The 17,390-nt window shown below is 36.0% G+C and overlaps 1 protein-coding gene across 1 annotated transcript in view; it reads right to left on the bottom strand.

Moving 5' to 3' along the window:
* Positions 1-17,390, bottom strand: part of Uggt (UDP-glucose-glycoprotein glucosyltransferase) — an 820,111-nt gene that overhangs the window by 494,345 nt on the left and 308,376 nt on the right. The window contains exons 21-22 of the mRNA XM_090386735.1: positions 8,428-8,522; positions 1,621-1,827 (exon numbers count right to left, since the gene is read on the bottom strand). Of these exons, the coding sequence (XP_090242861.1) occupies positions 1,621-1,827; positions 8,428-8,522 (302 nt within the window). The remainder of the gene's footprint in view (positions 1-1,620; positions 1,828-8,427; positions 8,523-17,390) is intronic.

Genomic DNA, 17,390 nt, shown 5'->3' with positions numbered 1-17,390 from the left:
TGAATGGAAAGAACAGAAAAAGAACCAATTAACCAGATGTCAGTTCTCCAGGCAACTTAAGAGTTTGAAGTGGAGATGGTATAATTTGAAGATGACAATAAAGACGTTGGTCAATGATTCAAGTTACACTGAATTCCATCAGATCAATTCAGACATGCCTCTCACATGGTATGGAAAATTACCAAGGTGAGACAACATTTTTTTTTTTTGTTCTTTCTGTTTACATTGTACTCCCCACATTCAAATTGTGCATCCCTTATATCTGAGTGGCACACGCCTGTCATATCACCACAATGTCTGCATTTCATTACTTAACCCAGTAATTAAAAGTTCTCATATTTACTTACTATGCACATAGCATTGGAGTACATGCAAGTATACATGCACCTGTTTTACTCTTATTAACCCTAACACAGCCCATGAATCTGCATGTACCATGAAGAATCCTCAGCAGACCTTGAACTACCTGACACCTCATTTTCCTGGTTGCTACACATTCCAATAATGTGATGCAAGAATCACTTAAGGCTGTGCCTGTGGCTGCTGTTAATCTTTCATTCCATGTATTCCCTCCCTAGCTATCAGTTTTCCGACCCATCTAACGCTGGTTCAATAGTATCAGCAAATACTATTCAGCCCCTTCTATTTAAGTATATCCAATTCCTGTAAAACAGTCTCTCCTGTTAACAAGCACAGGCCCCATGCTGAGAAAAATTCTATCCAGCAAGCTTTGTACAGTCTCCAAGGACTGAATTGACTGACAAGACTTGTCCATGTACCTGGGTAGAATTGCAGACCTATTGTGCCTGGGTAGAATTGCAGACACTTTCATTTTCAATCATAACTCGTGACTTTTTCCTCAACATTGCTCTGTTCTTGTTAATTAAATCCTCAGAACTGCTACTCTTAATATCATTAGGACAATCTCATAGCTTGTTAAAATAAAGATGTTTTTCCCCATCCTAGCCATGAAACATCACATTTAAATAGAGAAAGACATCTCAAAATATCACTGTAGAATGAGCAGAAATTAAGTTCAATGCTTGTAAATAACCATTATACATATGCTTTAACATTTTTACAATTATAAAGTATTTAAGGGCAAAGGCCTCATGCTACGAGGTAGGATGACTAATATGTAGGTTAGTGCAAATGCATCATTTTAACATAGCTATCTACCTAAGTAGTTAAATTAATTAATTTAACTACTCTGGTAGATAGCTATGTTAAAATGATGCATTTGCACTAACCTATACATAATAAAAATTAATTAGCGATTTTTTATTTATTTATTTTTATTTTTATTTTACAGAGATAGGGATATTTGCATTTTATTTATGTTCATAAAAAGATCTATCATAAATATTATGACTAATATTACTTTTTCAATTCCTCTCTCTCATCCCTAGGAGGATACTGTAGTGTCGGCCATAATATACTGCATAATATTTATGTAGATGCAGTAGACAGCACAAGTACATACAGGGTTTAACCAACTTTATAATCAAATTAAAAGTGTAACCACTGATCAACTCATCATCAAATCTTGATGAATACATCATTATACTGAAAATAATATATTTTTAAATACAAAAGATTAAATAAAAAATTTTCACTCACTGTTATGGAAAAATCCAGAGGATTTTTCTGGCCCTTAAAAATCATATTAGCATTACTTTCTTTAACAAGTTTAGTTATAAATAATTTTGCATGATGATGCTGCAGAGTATTTACTGCCACATAAACAGCTTTGCTTATGATGTTTTCTTCTGTTGCAGAACTGGTTGGATTATATATAATTCCAAGACGGATATCACTACTTGACTTCTGTATTAAAAATAAAAAAAATAATAAAAAAAGAAAGAAAGAAAGAAAAGAAAAACACAATTGTTAGTTCAATATAAAATAGTGCTATCAATATCTACATATAAAATCTTGATGTTGATTTGATTCATAATGATACACGTAACATTCAACTCAATATGTTTTCAACAGAGAATGTCTTTTTTTTTTAAAGCAATTTGACACCTTTATGTTGCATCATCATAACAATGGGTGACAAATAGTTTTTCCATCTTTTTGTAAAAACTTAATATTTTTTCACCTTTTGTTTTTGTGAAAAATAACACTATGTTCAAGTTGGAAATATTTATAAAATTTTGCAAATTTCTATTTATTTCTGTTAAAAAATTAGCCACAGGGTATGCTGGGTAGTCTACACTGCAAAATAGAAATGTAAGATAACAATTTTGTTATGTAGAATCATTTCATAATATGTACTTATCAGTGGCTGGTTTCTGCACGGGCGCGCACCAGGGGCCTCTTAAATCGAGAGGGGCCTCAAATCTCAGGTCTCAGAAAAATAAATAAATAAAATTGTTTCATTTTAAATTTTTACACTCATATTTATTACCGTTACTGAATAAAACTATAATTTAAGATGAGAAGTTAGTAAACTCTTATGCGAATATCCCTACATATTATATGAAATATCTATGCGAACTAAGTGAATCTGAAGTAGAATACATATTATCATTAATGCTTAAATTAAACACTTTCAGTTTTTTCCTAGTGGAGGTAATTCCACGAGTGAAGAATCCTGTGACAATATTGCTCAAGAAACGGTATTAGATTTGTTCGCGGAGGCAGTTCAAAACTATTTGCAACTAATTGGGAACCAATAAACAAGCGCGGTAGTCTTTTAAAGCCTCTGAAATCACTACTGCGCTGGCTCACATGTGACGGAGCATCGTCTTTAATAGCTTTCGGAAATAACATTTCACTCACGAATCTGTTACAAATTACTAGAGTTTGGTGTGGTTGGTGTTTTAGTGTAGGAGTATTTTTGTTCTGTTATCAAGTAAGTATCTGTAATAACTTATGTATTGTTTATGTATTTATCAAAACTGAATTGTTTGACGAGGCATGACATTTATAGCAAGTGATAATTGGGAATTAATTTTTTAATTCCCAATTAATAAAATATGTATGAAAGAATTGTGCAACCAAAAAGATTAAAACCGCAACACCAAATCTAGAGCGCGTACTATAGTAAAAACATGCGCGTAGAATGACACACTGTAGTGGTACCGAAAATATTTAGAGGGGCCTCAAAATTGAATTGCGCCTGGGGCCTCTCAAGTGTTAAATCCGCCACTGTACTTATATATTTAAATGATAATTAACAATCTCTTTGTTAATTATCATTGCAATATATATCACATCTTTATGATGTGCATGTTACCTTTTGCAATTTTTGACAAAAAATTGCAAAAGGTAACATGCACATCATAAAGATGTGATTTTTCATTCTGAAGTGGCAGGAAACAATTTAAAAAGACATCTATAAACAAATAAGCGTAACAATAGCAGCAGCATACAGAAAGAAATTTTAAAAAAATTTATTTTGCATTTCATGTGATGATATATACTGAGTGATCACTGAATTATGACCACCCCTATGAAAACTGAATGCGACCTGTTGACCACATGAGGTATGAGAGTGCAGAGTTAGTCGACCTACATAGAACAGATAAGGTGTCAGTGGCTCAGTAGGTAGTAAAATTCCGAGCATTATGGGTAAAAGGAGGGATTTATCGGACTTTGATAAAGGACAGGTTGTGGGTGATCGACGAGCTGGTGCCTCGATTTCCCAAACGGCTGAACTAGTGTGGTGTTCGAGAGCCACCATAGTTAAAGTGTACCAGGACTGGCGTCAAAATGGTCAAACGACCCAAAAGCAAAACTGCAAAGGTCAGTGAAAGGTTGATGTTAGAGGTGAGCACCGGGTCTGATGACTTGTACAGGTGCAGCACTGTTGAAGAGTTGACTACCAATACAACATGGCCCAACCCGGAACAATATCTGGCATAACCATGTGTTGCACACTCTCACGTATGGGCTATACCAGCAGACAACCCCTACGGCATCCTCTCCTAATCAAGGTTCATCAGCGTAAAAAAGCAAAGAGCATGCAAGTTGAACGTAAGACTGGAAGGTGTGCTGGTCGGATGAGTCATGTTATTTACTCCACACAGTGAATGGTCGTGTACGGATTTGGTGTCAACAACATAAGGCTCTTCATGTATTTTGCATGGTATCAAAAGTGCAGACTGGTGGAGACAGTTATATGGTGTGGGGCATGTTTCACTTGTAGGAACTTGGACCCCTGGTGCATGTGGAACAACATATCAGTGGTCTCCGCTATCGTCAACTGCTTTCTGACTGTATACACCCCGCTATGTTACACTTTTTCCCGAATGGTGATGGTGTCTTCCAAGATGACAATGTGGCGAGCCATCGGGCACTTTTTTGTGCGGGAATGGTTTGAGGAACACAGTTCTGACTTACAGCATATCGATTGGCCTCCGAACTTCCTCCGATATTAATCCCATAGAGCACTTGTGGGACACTATGGAAAGGCATATCAGGCAATCTGGATACACCAATCACCTCCATACCTGCATTGCTGGGTGCATCACACACAGCTTGGTTGGCCATACCTCCCGACATCTTGATCTTGTTGAATCAATGCCAAGTCGGGTAGCTGCTGTACTGAGGGCAAAAAGGAGGACCTATGAAGTATTAGGTAGGTGGTCATAATTCAGTGATCACTCAGTGCATGTGCTGAATGTTTATTCCCATCTTTTGTACAGAACAGTCTTCCTCTGAGTTGTGCTAATTACACAGATTCGTTCTTTAGTAATGTTTCTTGATAACAAAAATATCAAGGGGAAAAAAAAAACTGTTCTGAAAGATAAAAAATAACAAGCATTGTTATTTAAACTGCATAGATAATGAAAGAAGGGGTAATAATGGGCCATTTCAATTTCTAAAGATGGCAGTAATCAAAGTAATTCCAAGTTGTATACCAGTGCAGAGACCTTTTGTAATAAAAAAAAATAATAATAATAAAAAAAAAATAAAGTTATTGAAAGACACTTTCAATAAGTGGCAGCAAAAGAGTTGATTCTGCAGAGTCCACTCTACTAGAAGCAGTCGAAGTCATGTTTTAGTTAACTGAAGGGGATTAATATCAGGTGTCTAGTAGACTAATTTTTTCTTTAAAATTTCTTTAAATTTACTTTCTGTAACTTTTAAATCTTATTTCAGCAATTTTTTAAAGTTAATTCTTAATTTTTCTGAAATATTTCTGCTAAGTTACATTCTTTCCTGTAACTTCAATAGCTTAATTTTAACTTCACTATTGGATAGAGTTTTGGAAACAGTTTAATTTCTGTAATATTTTGTTAATTCAAATTCTGTAATACTGTATTTTGTTAATTCATGTAATCTTTCTTTTAAGTCAAATTTCACCTAAATTATGGTTATCACAAGATCCACTTTCAATAGATCATCTGAGGATATTGTGACTCAGATGGAAATGCCAACAAATTCAAGTGCGAGTCATGAATTTTGTCACTTGTATAGCCTGCAGCATGTATTGGAACTCTACTAGACAAACCAATTTCAACTAATGATTCTTTTCTTTGTATCCAATATAAGGAGTGTATTGCTCTCAAACTAAATGTCAAACTAAATCTAAATCAAATCTAAATCTAAATCTCAAACTAAATCATGAAACCATCTACTGGGAGTCCATTTAGACGAGAACGGACATATCACATAATGATTGACATGAAGGTCATGTGGTACAATTGAGGTGAGAAGCGAATGTCACTCAGTAGGTGTTACTAAAAACCGACTACGGTAGCATTCTATTTATTGTCGCTGCAGCATGCTAAAAGTTTACCGCAGTGAATTTCGTTTTCCCCTGAGCCAACATCAATTTACAAATCTACCCTATTTATTGTAAAGTTTACGACCACTTTTAAGAAAAACCATTTGGTTTAATAACTGTAAGAAAAATGAAACAAAGACCCTCCTACGGGCATCAATGGCCACAAGTGTTCACTAAAAGGATGATTATTTAATTCCAGATGCTAATGCGCAATTTTGGAAGGAAGGAGGCAGTATATTTGAGCGGCTGTTTAGCAGTAAATGCTTGAAAATCTTAAAAAATGCTTTTACTAATTTTTTAAAAAATTCATTATAGATAGAGACTAACACTTCGTTATATGGGGTTCATTTTACATGTAATTTCGTTTCAAGGTGCAATGTTTCGCGAAAAAATTCGTAATATAGAGAAATTCGTTAAATAGAAGTTCATAATAGAGAAGTTCCACTGTGTATATATATATCAATAAATAAATAAATAAATAAAAAAATATAAGAAAAAAAGTAAAAAAACTAGAATGCGGATTATGAATGAAGTAAATGTGTGTCTCTCCCACCCCTTCGCCTGGTGGATTCCCCAATGCTAGCTAACATGTCTCGCCCCCTAGAGCAGGATGGGCAGTTTGACCTTCCTACCAGATTCGACACTACCTGGACCCGACAACCATCTGCCTTTAATTTATTTAAGCTGTCTACCCACAATGACAGATGGAAGGTTGTTCCAGCAATCAACCACCCGCTTGGCTAAAGGAAAATTTCTACACATCCATTCTACAACTGTCTTCCTCAATTTGAATTTATGACCCCCTCATGTGCATAATCTGAGCAAGAGGAAGAATCCCATCAGCACTGAGCTTGCTTAAACCATTCAAAATTTCTACACCTCAGCAGATCAGCTTGCAGGTGCCTAGGCTCTAGATGCTGCAATTTACAGAAATTAACATAATTTTAAGTGGAAGTGCCTTATAGTATCTTACACATACAATATATAATAACATATGTAGTAATATGTATGCATTCACAGGTTTCAATTTTCACACCCTGAGGAATTTATGAACCAAAAAATGAAAGAGACTAATAACACGGGAGAATTCTTGTAACAACCAAGAAAAGAATTAAAATCAAAATTTTAATAAAATATAATATTTACAATAACAAGAGCAAAACGATTAACATAATAAAAGTAGAACAAATAAAGCAAGGATAAAACTGAAAAGATTGATGAATAATGGTAAAAGCTAAAATAATACAAGTAGCTTTTTGAGGTAGAGTGCCCCTTTATCAATTTTAAGAGTTCTTTTGATGACACACTGATGGAAGTAAGTGTCATTCTTCCATAATATGTTTATCAATGCCCAAGGTACTTGTGACTAATAATTTAACATTTACATTTTATGTTTATAACACTTTTTTTTTTATTTTGGCAATCTTAATAAAAGTTTTGTTTTGCATAATGTTTGCTGAAAATTATGTAAAAAAAAATCAGCAAAGAGTTTAAAATATCATATATTAACACAATCCAAGGTCGTGAATTGGTATAGAATAAAAGCAGAATTTAAAAAAAAAAAAAAAAAAGAAAAAAAAAATTTTTTTTTCAAAAATGCAAAGCAAGTCACCTGTCAGGTGTAGCAGGTCCATTTTTATTACAACAGTGGGCATGAATCGCTGCCAGGTTAACTATCCACGAGAATCCATAGCATGGATTTTAGTATTCTTCTGGTATGGTATTTACTTTCAGTTTCATCATTACTTTTAAATTGGAAAAGCAAAGTCATAAAAAAATTTTCATGGTTTTGAGTCAGTGTATGAAGTGGAAGAGGTGTGCACACTCCTGCATTAATTTTACATAGATTGATTTCAGCTTTAACTTTACTTTTATATCACGATGCTTATTTGTTGTGAAATGTCTGGTTACATGGCATTTCCAGCTTCTTGAAATTGAAAAATTACATCTATACATGATACATAAGGCAAGTGCCTTTTTCAGGTTTTATAATGTATGGAAAATCTTGTGTGTATATGTCTTCCAAGATTGTGTACCACATTTCTTTGGCATCTTACCAAAAACATTAATTACTTTTGCAGTACACAAGTACATGAACAGAGAGCAATGCCATTATCACACATTTCATCATAGACTGTGCATTTTTGCAATGCACAGACTATGACAACACACCTGACAGCCAACTTTTTACCAAAAATAAGCAGAAATTTGCAAAATTAAAAAAAAAAATTCAATTTTATTCAACTTTTATTATTTATTTTTCTGTGAAAAGAAAAAGATGGAAGAAAAACTACATTTTTTGCAAAAAATGGAGAAACTATATCACCAACTATATTACAGCAGTGAGATGGAGAAGGATCAAATTGATTAAATATATTGATTCTCCATCATAAATCCAGAGAGCATACAGCTATGCACATTGGAAGTGAGGTTACAGAGAAATATTTTTCAGAAAACAAGGCTGTGTTCTAAGATTTTATTTGTTTCTATTATTCAATATGGAGCCAGACTAAAGAATAAAATGCCCAATTTTCAATTATTTCTTGCCTTTTATCTTAAAAAGGCTAAATAGCGTATAAACAACATATTTACTCTTGGCTTTTCTTTTTTGTATGTCTGTTAGACAAGCAATATATTTATAACACCATTAAATTTAAGCAGGTTTCTTTAATTTCTGTAATACATACCAAATATGAAAGAGCAGCAGTAAGGAGACTTCTTCCCTCAGTGGTATCCAGATCCCCAACAACCCAAATTGTAATTGGCCGAAAAGACACTTCATCTGTAACATATTATACATAAAATATGTTGTTATAGCATCAAGTAATGTTGCAGTTTCAAAATGAAATTGTATATTCTATATTAAACACATCAGTCCTCAGCAGAAAAGAATGTGTAAGATGACTGTGTCCTATGCAGAGCCGAACAAGAACAACATCTCTTCGATTCCTGCACAGACTACACTGTCATGATTTTAATAAAGGCTTATTCTGATATAACTTGATTGTGATCTTGGAAAGACCACAATCAAGTTATGAGCCTTGCCACTGGAAGGTTAGAGCATTAAATATTATATGCTAGTAGTTTGTATAGAGGACCGACTGGCCAAGATTATCTGTAGGAATTTTTGATTTGACTAAGTATCAGATAAATCATTTCTCTTAATCCAATGTGGTTAGGGATCCAGCAGAAGCAGATATTAAATTTAAGTTCATAAAGAAAATGAGTCATCTGCTGAACTCAGGGCAGTACCAAATGAACTGAATATAGCATTTCTGACAAAACGTGTAAATGCGCAAAGAATGTGTGTATATAATACACCAGTAGTATTGGAAAGTTTTATGTAATCCAAGACCTCTATGGCATGCAATTCTGCAGTATATACAAGGGGAGGTTCAAAAAAACATTCATATTTACTCAGAAACAGTTATGATAGAAAAGTGAAAATTTTTTTTTGTTTTAAACCTTGAAATCTATAAAACAACCACGCAAATTTTGGTTTTGATCTGACAATTCTTTTTTTTTTTTTTTTTTTCCCTTTGTAATGCTGAATGAATTGAAGTGTCATAATGGAAAATGATAGGTGGAACAGGACCAAGGTATGTCTGCCAAATGCAAAGTTGATGACGTACAGCAGATATCATCTTTTAAGGGCATAAAAGGTGTTGTTGTACACATTGGAACTAATGACATTAAGAATAACAGATCTGCAGATTTACTCAACAAGTACAGGTCAATGTCGAAAAAAAAAGTCACAAGTTAGGGTTGAATGTGAAAGTGTTTACAATTCTGCCCAGACACGATAGGAGGGAGTATATGATGAGAACCTTGTTGATCAATTCAGCCCAGGAGAGATTGTGCAAGGCTCAAGGGTTAGAAATTTTTTCAGCCTGGTCTCTGCTTGTTGACAGGAGAGACTGCTACAGGGATGGGGTACACTTAAATAGAAAGGCTGCAAAAATATTTGCTGATGCTATCGAGGCAGTGTTAGGTGGGTCAGAAAACTGCTAGCTTGGGAGAATACCCAATTAAAGGTTAACAGTGTCTGCAGGCAGAGGCAAAAGTGATTCTTGCACTGCTTCTATTATAATGAGCAGCAGCCTGGAAAGCAAGGTAATGGAGATTTCCAGGACTGTTGGGAGTCATAATGGAACAAGTAAATACATGTGCTGTGTTAGGGTAACTAAGAGTAGGAACAGGTGCATGTATACTTGCATGTACACCAATGCTAGGAGTATAGTTAATAAATTTGATGAGCTTGAAGTGCTAGTCAAAACATCAAAGGCAGATATTGTTGGGATATCAGAGACAGTGTCACACAGATATAAGCAGTGCAAAATTGGAATTTGGGGAGTACAATGTGTAGAGAAAGGATAGACAGGACAGGAAGGGAGGCGGGGTTATGCTGTTAGTTAAGAAACACATAAAATCTAAGGAAGTGCATACAATTGATGTTGGTGGACAATGCAGTGTTGAATCTGTTTGGTGTGAAATAAGCATTGGGACAAGAAAAATGAGTAGGTGTGTGTTATAGGCCTAATGAATATGATGAGTATAATGAGCAATTGTGCAGAGAAATAGAGTTGGCCAGTAAATCAGAATGTCTTAAAATAGGGGATTTTAACTTTCCAGATATTGACTGGAACTTGTGGGTTAGTCACTTGCACACTAGCAAGACTTTTGTGGATTTATTGGATGACAGTTTTCTACAGCAACATGTTCGAGAGGCAACTAGAGGGGATAATACTCTTGATCTGATTATCAGCAGTAATTATTCATGCATTAAGAATTTGCAAATAAAGGAACCACTGGGTGACAGTGATCACTATGTACTGATGTGGGAATTATTTAAAGATGTAACTACCATCAAGGCTAAAGGGAAGGGCTCTTGCTTTTGTAAAGGTGACTACAGAGGTCTCAGACAGTTTTTAAATTCTGTACAGTGGGATCAACTGATGATGTTACCAACATTGAATTCTAAATGTGAAGCCATCAGGGACTTAATTTTGGAAGTTACTAGGCTCTTCATTCCAACTAAGAAATACTGTTCAAGGTTTAGGCATAAATGGATGTCAGATGAATTAATGAGGCTCGGGGCAGAGAAGAAAAATGTATGGGATACATATAAAGTATCAGGTGACACAGAAGCCTATGGAAGGTATAAACTAGTCTGTAATCAAGTCACAACGGAGGTTAGGCAGATTACGAGAAATCATTTGCAAAGGATGCAAAGAAAAACAGCAAAGAATTCTTTACTTATGTAAACTCTAGAAGGAAAGGGATGAATCAGATTGCAGCACTTAACATAGATGGGTTGACTATTGATGATCATGCTCAGGAAGCTGATAAACTGAATGAGTATTTTGCATCTACATTCACACATGAAGAGTTATTTATTGAGGGGAGAGCCAGAAGTTTATCAAACGCTAACAGGCAGCTAAGTGATTTTGTAATAACTGAGAGCAAAGTGGAGGAGAAATTGTTGAAGTTAAACATAAGGAAAGCACCTGGGATAGATGGGATCTATCCAGTTATATTAAAGGAGGTAGCAAAGGAAGTAAGCAAACCCTTAGCAATATTATGAGAGCTTCCTTGGACTAAGGGGAGGTCCCCGTGGACTGGAAGTGTGCAAATGTATCACCAATTCACAAAGGGGGTTAAAAGGTGACACAAGTAACTACAGAACTGTTAGTTTAACTTGTTTTCCAGGAAAAATAATGGAATCACTGGTTAAAGAAGCATTGCAGAATTATCTAGACAAGACTGCAGTAATAGTTAAGACACAGCATGGGTTTGTTAAAGGGAGGTCTTGTCTGACCAATTTGATTGGATACTATGATGTGGTCACAAAAGAACTGAATGCCAAAAATAATTTTGATATCATATATTTGGATTTCAGGAAAGCTTTTGATACTGTCACACATGGAAGTCTGCTGTACAAATTGGAGAGTTATGGCATTAAGAGTAAATTGTTACAATGGATAAAGGTATGGTTGAGTGGGAGACAACAGAGAGTGGTAATCAATGGACACTGCTCTTCGTGGGCAAATGTTATTAGTGGAGTTCCCAGGATTCGGTGTTGGGCCCATTGTTGTTTTGTATATTTATCAATGATATTGATGAAGATATATCAGGTTTAACGTCCAAGTTTGTAGATGACACAAAGGTTGGCAGGGTTGTTAACGACAATAAAGACAGTATGCTACTCCAACTGGATCTAGGTAAGTTGGGCAAATGGACTGAGAAGTGGCAACTGAAGTTTAACATTGAAAAATTGAAAGTACTGCATATGGATAGTAATAACTGAAGAGAAACGTACCAACTGTGTGGTACTACACTCAGGGAAGTGGAAAGCTAAAAAGACCTGGGGGTAAATGTGCAGTCAAATATGAAGTTCGCTGAGTAGTGCACACCGGCGGCCAGGTCAGGTCACGGAGTCTTGTCAATGATATATAGGAATTTTCCTAGCAGGGACAGGGAGATGATTATCCCATTATACAAGGCAATGGTCAGACCACTAGTGTACAGGTCTTGAGGCCTCATTTTAGGAAGGAAGTAGTGTTGCTTGAACGAGTAAAGAGAAGGGCAACAAGATTGGTGAGGGGAACAAAGGGGTGCTCTCACCAAGAAAGGCTTAAGTTCTGCAAATTGCCGCGCCTATAGAGTAAGCACCTGCGAGATGATCTGATTGAGGTGTATAAGCCCTTGAATGGGTTGAGCAAGCTGAATGCTGATGGAATTCTTCCTCTTGTTCAGACTAAGAACCTGAGGGGGACACAGTTTCAAATTGAGGAAAGATAGTTGTAGAATAGATGTATAGAAATTTGCCTTTAGCCTTTAGGTGGTTGATTGGTGTAACAGACCCATCTTTTACAGCAATGTGGAAGTTGATAGCGTAAATAAATTTAAGGCTGAGCTGGACAGGATTTGGAATGAATGGAGGGGTGAAATGGGAGGGGTTTTTTTGGCTGATGCTGAGTATCAACTGTGTGGTACTATGCTGACAGTGGTAGAAAATGAAAAGGACCTGGGGGTAACTGTGCAAGCAGATATGAAGTTTTGCAGACAGTCTGCAAAAGTAGCTCATGGTGTCTTGTCAATGATATACAGGAATTTTTCTGGCAGGGATAAGGAGGTGATTATCTACTTGTATAAGGCAATGGTCAAGCCACACCTTGAGTACTGTATACAGGTCTAAGGTCTAGAGGCCTCATTTTAAGAAGGATGTAGAGCTATTGGAATGAGTACAGAGAAAGGCAACAAGATTAGTGAATGGAACAAAGGATTGCTCTTATGAAGAAATGCTTAAGTTTTGCAAATTATGGTGTCTGGAGACTAGGCACCTGTGAGGTGATCTGACTGAAGTGTATAAAGCCTTGAATGATTTGAGCATTCTCAATTCTGATGGGATTCTTCCTCTTGCTCAGAATAATCGCCTGAGAGGGCATAAATTCAAATTCAGGAAAGACAGTTGTAGGATATATGTGCGGAAGTTTGCCTTTAGCCAGCGAGTGGTTGATTGCTAGAACAAACTTCCATCTGTCATTGTAGAAGAGGATAGCTTAAACAGATTCAAGGCAGAACTAGACAAACATTTGGAGTGAGTGGATGGATGAAATGAGAAGGGTGTGTGTGTGTGTGTGTTTTTTTTTTTTTTTTTTTTTTTGGCTGATGCTATATAAGCTTGATTTCTTGCATCATGTGCCCTTGCTAATGCTAATGATGTGCCTCCTTTATTGGCATCTATCTATCCCACAGTTGTAGGATAGATGTGCGGAAGTTGGCCTTTAGCCAGCGGGTAGTTTGATTGGTGGAACAGACTTTTTGGCTGATGCTGCATAAGCTTGCTTTCTTGCGTCGTATGCCTCTACTAATGCTAATGTCCAATTTGCAATCTAGCAAATACGACTTCTTCCTTCCTATTCCTTCTTATGCTTGATAGTCATTGCTTGTGATCACCTTTAATCTGGAAAGGGTTATTTCTTTTGTTCTCCTGTCAAATGGATATCAATTTTTTTATACTAGTACATTATATCATGTGTTTGTAATCAGTGTAAAGTATCTGGATAGCTGATGTTATGCGACTGGCATTCCCGGAAGCAAAATCCACTTGTTTGTTTCCTGTGATTTTAGAATGTCTAGGTATCCAACAGAAAATTATGTTTTGCTAGTTTGCAAGATGCTACACTAACTTTATTCGAATTTGTTGGATTAGGGGATGACTGGAAGGAAGTTTACACTGAAAAGTAGATACAGTGCTTACGGAATCTGTACAGATAATTGTTTGAGGGTATAAAGCCTCTTTTACATTCTCTAAAGCCATTGGGATAGCATACAGTTCTACGGTGTAAGTGCTGCACTCCAAAGGGGAGCTGCTGAGATATTGTAATGTTTGGTAGAACTACAGTTGCACCAACTTTACTGTCTTGGAATCACTGGTGTAAATTTGAGTGAAACTAGAGAATTGAAAAGAGTGAGCTGCATGGATTTGTTAATACTGAAATTTGGAAGTGTTTTCTTTTCCCATTGTTGGAAATGTTTATCAGCATGTGCCAATGGTATCTACCATGATGGTGGTGTAGCCATGCTAACACCTGGAATTATGTTATTCAAATTTAGTTCCCAGTGTGTTTAAGCTTCATAATATAATGCCACATGGTTTATTCTGCAAAGTTTATTTTGATACAAATTATCCATTTTGGTGTGAACAGTGATTGACATATAGGATGATGTGGGCAACTTCTGATTTTAGTTGCAGAGCTTAATAGTAGAGGTGGTTTGTGTGCTTCCATACAGAGATTCTGAACAGGCAATGTAAGAAAAGCTCTTAACACAATCCAGAGAGCATTATGCTGTATAGGGTCAAGACATTTTAATACACTTTCTCTGGCTAATGCATATACAGGAGACCCCTAGTCTAGTCTAGATCTAATTAATGACCAATATAGGTGTAGCAGTATGTACTGATCTGCACCCCATGATATGGCAAAAATTGCCCTAAGGATATTCAGCTTCTTTAGACAGGCTGTATGAATATGCTTAATATGCTCCAAAAAAACTTAGTTTTTTTATCCAGAATTAATCCAAGAAATCTAATACTGCATTGAAAGGTAACTGAATGAGAATCAAGTTTGGATCAGGACGTAAATTTTGTTTATGGTAAAAATGGATTGCTGCTGTTTTTTGCTTTGAAAGTCTATATCCATTATTTTTGTTCACTGAACAAGCTTGTTAATAGAGCCTTGAAGCTGTCTTTTAATTAGATACATGTTTTGAGAGAGCAGGCGCAATATTGCCAGATCATCAGCATATAGATATGTTTCAACTGTGTCAGGAATACCACTTGGTAACTGAATTGATTCTGATGAAGAAGAGTGTGGCATTAAGCACAGAAGCCTAGGGAACTCCTTCAAGCACAAATGTTTGGGAGAGAGCAGAGTGAAAACGTATCTGAAAGGATCTATTTTCTTAAAATAGTTCTGGATAAATTTTGGAAGATGACCTGGAAGACTAGATTCATAGAGATCATGAAGAATCCCAAGGTCGGTCAAAAGTTTTTTCAGTATCAAGACATCATCACTAAGTGTTCGTTCCTAAGAAACACATTTTGAACATTTCCTTTGACTATGAGGTTGAGTGTTGATCTAGTTCTTTGAAAGCCACACTGATTTTGACTTAGAATGTTTTCAGTCTCTAGGAACCATGTCAACCTGGAATTATTTATTTTTTATAATGTTTTTTCCTGAACAGATAGTTAAAGCAATAGGCTGGTAAATTGTTAGATGGGAATGGTCCTATCCTGGTTTTGGGAAAGCTAATACAATAGAATGACACCAGCTGGTAGGATAGTAATCCTCATCAAAAATTCTTATACAGTTTTAGAAGAGCGGATTGGGACTTTTCACTCAAACGACATATCATAGCATAACGAACTACATCAGGGCCAGCAGCACTAATCTTTGATCATGCAAGTGCACTGTGTAACTGTCATGGTAAGGGGCACAATATATGGAAGACAGCATGTAGTAGTGAAATTCAGATTATATTTTTCTGCCTATACTTTATGTGACAGAAAGGTTGGCTCATGTGCAGTTATAGCCGAAAGAATTTCAAACATTTTGCCTATTGAACTGGCAATTTCGAGAGGATTAAAGATTTCTTTCCCTTTTAGAAGTAGTATCGGAGTGGTTTAGGAGGATATTTTCTATTCATTCTTCTGACTTCAATTCTGAAGAGCATAATGAAAGGTCACCTGCAGAAGTTGACCTTGGCAGTCGCACATATGTGCGACTGCCAAGATGAAAGGAATCTTGTGGTGGGGGATGCCTATTCCAATTCCCCACCATGAGATACAAAAAGGGGTTAGTAGCTGAGTGACTAAATCATCCAAATTAGCAGTAGTGTATAAATGATTAGGCAAAAGGTATAAAGAAACAACAATTACTGCTATCCCTATCATAACTCAAGCAGCAACTGCTTCTAAATGCATTTGTAGAGGTCTAATGGGTGTCCTGGAGTGTATTAGTAATGCTACTCCTCCATGAACTATATTAGAGTTGTTCTATGTGATGTTTTACATGCACTGATATTTCAGATATGAGGTTTGTTTCTGGTAGACAAAGAACAGCAGGCTTATATTTGCTAATTAGATCATATATTGCCTAAGTTTGCCTGGAGTCCATGAAAGTTCCACTGAATAAGTGTGCACATTATTAGGGATTATCAGGCATGATGATTGTTTATGTGACGTTGGTTGTTTGTGCCTGTTTATTGTTGTTTTTTTTTTCCCTTTTTTTGGGAAAATTGATCTGCCGATGTCCATGTCCTTTCCTCTTCTGCATGAATTTCAAGAAGTGGTTCATCTTCGTGTGATTTTCACTATGTCCACGGTATCAATACTGGATTTTTGATTATCTCTTTCAGAACTTATTTGCTTTATTGGCTGCTGTACAGTGCATTTATCTGGCGGCACTGTCCATGGTGCATTTACTGAATGAGTTGCATGCTGTTCTTTTAGTGTAGATAGGACTGATCTTGCCCAATCAAATAAAAAGGTGCTTGGGAAAACTGAACAGTCAGATTCTACTGTTATGGAGCATTGCTTTTGTACAACTGAAGCATAAGAGGGCAATTTATTAAAAACTAAAAATTGTATTTTTGCTTCTTGGTATGGCACCTTGTGTTCAACTTTGTACTTTTGAATATTATTTTCTCTTTGCCACTGGATGCACTCCTTTGAATATGCTGAATGATTTCCCTTACAGTTTGGGCAGCTCAGTGGTGCAGTCTGTACAAACATGTTATTTTGAATTACAGGAGATGAAGACTGCTTTCAAGTGTCCAAATTTTTTTCATTAAAAACACCGGACTAGGTTTGGAATGTAAGGTCAATTTTTGCACCTTAAATATCCAACTTTAACAGTTGATGATAGAACAGGTGTTTTAAACGTAAGCATGACTATCCGAGTAGGAGCAAGTATTCCATCTTTCTTAATGACTATCCTTTAATCATTTATTACATTTTGATCGCTTAGTTCCTGACGATCTCTTCTTCACATACGTACATTAAGCAGATTCCACTCTGTTATTACCCCTTTATTTTAAAGGAGTTCAGGGTGGCATGTGGGGTAACCTTTGAAGGAATTCCACC

The sequence above is a fragment of the Mastigoproctus giganteus genome, chromosome 1 (genome assembly GCF_048544385.1).
Source record: "Mastigoproctus giganteus isolate SK-2022 chromosome 1, ASM4854438v1, whole genome shotgun sequence".
NCBI lineage: Eukaryota > Metazoa > Arthropoda > Arachnida > Uropygi > Thelyphonidae > Mastigoproctus > Mastigoproctus giganteus.
The sequence above is the reverse complement of the archived record's forward strand: the minus strand, read 5'-3'. Positions and strand labels throughout refer to the sequence as shown.